This window comes from Paramisgurnus dabryanus, chromosome 16 (genome assembly GCF_030506205.2).
Source record: "Paramisgurnus dabryanus chromosome 16, PD_genome_1.1, whole genome shotgun sequence".
Lineage (NCBI taxonomy): Eukaryota > Metazoa > Chordata > Actinopteri > Cypriniformes > Cobitidae > Paramisgurnus > Paramisgurnus dabryanus.
The window spans coordinates 16,151,481-16,155,691 of record NC_133352.1 but is presented as its reverse complement, the minus strand read 5'-3'; the positions used below and the strand labels follow the sequence as shown (position 1 = coordinate 16,155,691).

Here is a 4,211-nt window from a genome sequence, read left to right as displayed (position 1 = left end):
GACATTATCCCATTTTTAGGATTTTTAGTGAAAACAGCGCTATAGAGGTAGTATAGTAAAATGTGTGAAAAATACCATGTTTTTTTCACGTGAAACATGAACATCTCTTCCGCCATTAACTTACTTCACTTCCTAATATAAGACTTACTGTCTTTCTCTTTTCCTTTTTTCTTGATCTGTATCTATACATTCTTACAAAAAACCCAAACAACCCTTGGTTATGTATACTGTGTTAAGACTATTTCCAGTATTGCCATTCTTGTGTTGCTATAATTGCCTATATTGTTTACCTCATTTGTAAGTCGCTTTGGACAAAAGCGTTTGCTAAATGACTAAATGTAAATGTTATACTGCGCTCTGTAAACACAAGCAAAGCTTCAAAACACAAGAAGAACGAGACCTTGAAAACATTTTGGAACAACTAGACCAGCCAATTTTTAGTGTTGAGAATAAATTAAAGACTAAAATACCGATACAAAATATGAACCATATATTGGACAGCTGCTATAACATTTTTGGCAGTCCTTTCTTGAAGGGATGAGTTGATCAAGCAGGTCACAGATAGAATAATGACAACTTCCCAGTATATTTTAACCTACACTTCTCTTCTGAATGTCAAAATCACCTAAAAATAAAACAAAATTCAATTCAATCTAGCTTAAAAGTAATTTAAAAGGAAATACTGTGATGATGTGGTATTCAAACTTGATTATTTTGAGCATTTATGTAAAAAGAGCAGCTGGTGAAGATTAAAAGATGAGAAATGTTTATCACTCAATAATCACATTCTGTTTAACCAACATTTTAAAATGTAAGACTGCCTGCCACGACGAGGTCAAAAACTTTTACTTCCTTTACTACAGCTACCTTTGTCGCCACCAAGTGTGCAGAATAAAAACTACAGCTCTCACACACATGTTCTGTGGCGTTTAAAAGAATAGTGACTAAAATGACCATTTGAGATAAATTGTTACATAAAAAAAAAAACATTACTTACTGGAAAAGTTGAACACAACAGATGTAAACTTCTAAAATTCAATTGTTTATTAAAAAGCATTGTTTGAGAAAACACAATTGATCACACAAGACTTACATACAAATCAGCAAGAGAACAAAGTCTTGCACAGTATCTAAAACTTGATTTAAAAAACCTGATTACAAGTCAAACAATGGTAATCACAGTGTGATTTGGACTTATCAAAAATCTCATTGTTTGCTGGTTTTAGAGCTGATTTAAAATACAATTAAATAAGGTAATGAGATGAGATGAAGATTTCTAATTAAAAATAAGTATAGCAAATAGGCCAACAATTACTGTGGATTCTGTCACTTAAAACTGATTTGTACTGTGTACAGTAATAAACTCCTGTAGGTTGGTACACTACTTCTCATTTGCCTATGCAAGCACCAGCCCAAAACCCGGAACAGAAACCTTGATCTCGGTTTGTGTTAGTTTTGGGAGTGTAAAGAAAAGCTGATATCGAGGCAACCCAACTCTCCGTCAGAATTTCCTAAAACACCCTGCACTTTATAGTTGCCATTGGTCAGGAAACTGGGGAGTTCAATCTCAGGTATGGTGATATCTGAAGATGGAAATGCGTAGTCACCCTGGAAAAAAAGATGTAATGGCTTTATACTTTAAACATAAAGAAAAAATAAATAAAACACACTACAGATGTGCCATAAAGACCATTTAAACTGTAATAAACTTGATTGTCCAAAAAGGGAACAATGGACTCTCGGGTACACAATCCAATTTCACTACCCTACAAACTTTTATAACAAGGTACAACAGAACCACCATAAAACTTCACAATACAAATCATAAAAATAACAATAAAAAGTCATCATGAAACAGTACAAATAATACCTCATAACAAGCTCAGAAGGACATACTCACAGCTTTAAATGGACAGTGGCAGGGCAGGCCATATGTATGCAGAGGCTCAGGACAGTCTTGTCCTGGAGGAATTAGTTGATCGAGCAAGTCACAGATATTAGGATAATGACAACTTCCTATTTCCTCTATACACGGTATTTTCACCCACAAACCAGCCACTTCTCTTTTCAGTGTCACATTCACCTAAAAAAAAAAAAAATCAAGAGATCTGTGATATGTACTTAAAAAGTACAGTGTTCAGTTACTGGCTTTCTAACATGTTTGAATGTGGACATGCAGGTTTACAATCCTTTTCGAAAGTCACATGATACACATCAAACTGTATGTTTAGGACATAAAAATTATCTATTAAAGCAGGCCATAAAAATAGCAGAGGTTCACCATGCAAGATAGCATATAAAACATTTTTTTTGATATTTTATTTGTAAGACATCACACTAGCAAACAATAAATATTTGTATTGCAAATCTAGTTTTTAACTTTTAACTTAATTTAAAAATAGTCTCATGGTCTCACTTCCTAAATATAGGTGCTGCTATTTGATACTGTTTTTATAACCCAGAAGAGGAAGTGATCATGACCAAACCCAAACTCCAAAAACGTCTTTAAATAATTAAATCATTTATTTAAACATTTGTAAGTTTTTTTCTTTCAGAAAAGGACAGATAAAATCCCATCAATGACATTACTATTAAACATAACTTTGTCTTAACTCACAGAAAGAGGAGAGGTCAACTCTACTGATGTGGTGCCCGATGCCTCTGCTGTCAAGTGTCCAGGAATAGCAATGGGATCGGGAGAGACTTTCAGTGTCTTCATCTGTGCGGCATCACCTTGCTTACCGCAGTTTTCCCAAGAAAACCCGAACACCTGCTCAATGACAGAAATTAACAATCAGTCTACTATACTCGATTCTGCTTTATTACGATGTTTTAACAGAAGTCATTTACCCTAGTAAATCTGATGATGTTTCTGCTCTGAAAACTGCACGAGGTCTCCAGTATAAAACAGTTTGCAGCGAACAGAGCCAAAAACACAAAAGTGCGTGTCATTTTGCACACTATATAAGTTAGTTAAACACGCAAACTGTGTCGGTATTTCGCTAGTTATTCGCAAAATTAAAAGCGAGCATGCTCTGAAAATCACAGCAAGAGGAGACCTGACAGGATGACAGTCCTTATCCAGAAGCAATGAAGACAATGACACCTCTCATTAAATTTGCAGCATGTACCCCCTTGTATGTGTGTGAGAGTATCATGTGAATGTGTTGTGGTATTTGAATGGTTTTTGTTCCGCATTGATATAAACAGCACTGAGGAATAGAGCGCAGCAGCGACTCCTAAAGGTAGGAGGAAAAACATCTGATTATTAATCATCATCATTACACACTTCATTAATAATAACACCATTAATCAAAATCTTGTTCCTAGAACATTTTGAGAACATTTTAGTACAAAACATAAAGGTGTGGTTGTAGCCACATACATAGACACCACTTGACAGATCGTAGAATCGCAGGGCAACAGCGCCGCCATATTGGGAAGGTCAAGACTGACCTAAAGGCGGGGTTTTGGGGGTTGAGCCAATTATGACTTTGAGCTATTGGTGAAATAAAAAATATGAGAATTTATATGACATTTCTGAGTAACTTAAGGCTAAAATAGTTTTAATTAATTTAAACCATAAATACTCTCTCGCTAATCTCAAAGTATTGCAGTACCCTTGTTTGCCGGTAGATGTCCCCCAAGAACAAACGCTAAACTCCTATGCTAAGAAATACCAAAATCCGACTTTTTCGCCAAGTGTGCACACAAGTAATTTGTTGTCGCTTCAGGAGCTCATACATACAGTAAATAAAGAAACATAAGAAAATAGATTAAAATACGTTGAAAATAAAATAATACAAATAACATTTAGCAAAATAAATAAAATAAGGCAAAAAATGTTTTTTTCCCTTAATGTTCTTATTGCAATGAATATTTTTTCATGTCTTAATATCAAGATTTTCAGTTATTGTAGCTCGTGAGAATTGTAAACATTATTGTTTTTTTAATCCAGTAAAACCATAGCTGTTCCTTTTACTTTACTATTTGTTTAAGACATGCTGACATCTGCAATATGGCGGTGCCTTTGGCATGTCACAATAATGGGCTAAAACTCTCTTTTTATGGTTGTAACACCATCCTCAAGCTATCATGATCCACTAAATCAGTATTGAAGGTTAGATGGCTTGAGTGTTACCTCACACTCTTTATGATTTTGTGACTCAGCATACTCAATTGACTGTTTAACTGTTTATTTTTGTTAATTA

At 34.5% G+C, this 4,211-nt stretch overlaps 1 protein-coding gene across 1 annotated transcript; it reads right to left on the bottom strand.

The window, feature by feature from the left end:
- Positions 1-1,021: 1,021 nt before the first annotated feature.
- Positions 1,022-3,191, bottom strand: gm2a (ganglioside GM2 activator). Its single transcript, XM_065271608.2, has 4 exons — positions 2,851-3,191; positions 2,618-2,770; positions 1,901-2,083; positions 1,022-1,608 (listed from the first exon to the last, which is right to left on the bottom strand). The coding sequence occupies exons 1-4, from the start codon at positions 2,950-2,952 to the stop codon at positions 1,450-1,452; spliced, it is 597 nt and encodes a 198-aa protein (XP_065127680.1). The 5' UTR covers positions 2,953-3,191; the 3' UTR covers positions 1,022-1,449.
- Between the last annotated feature and the right edge of the window lie 1,020 nt (positions 3,192-4,211).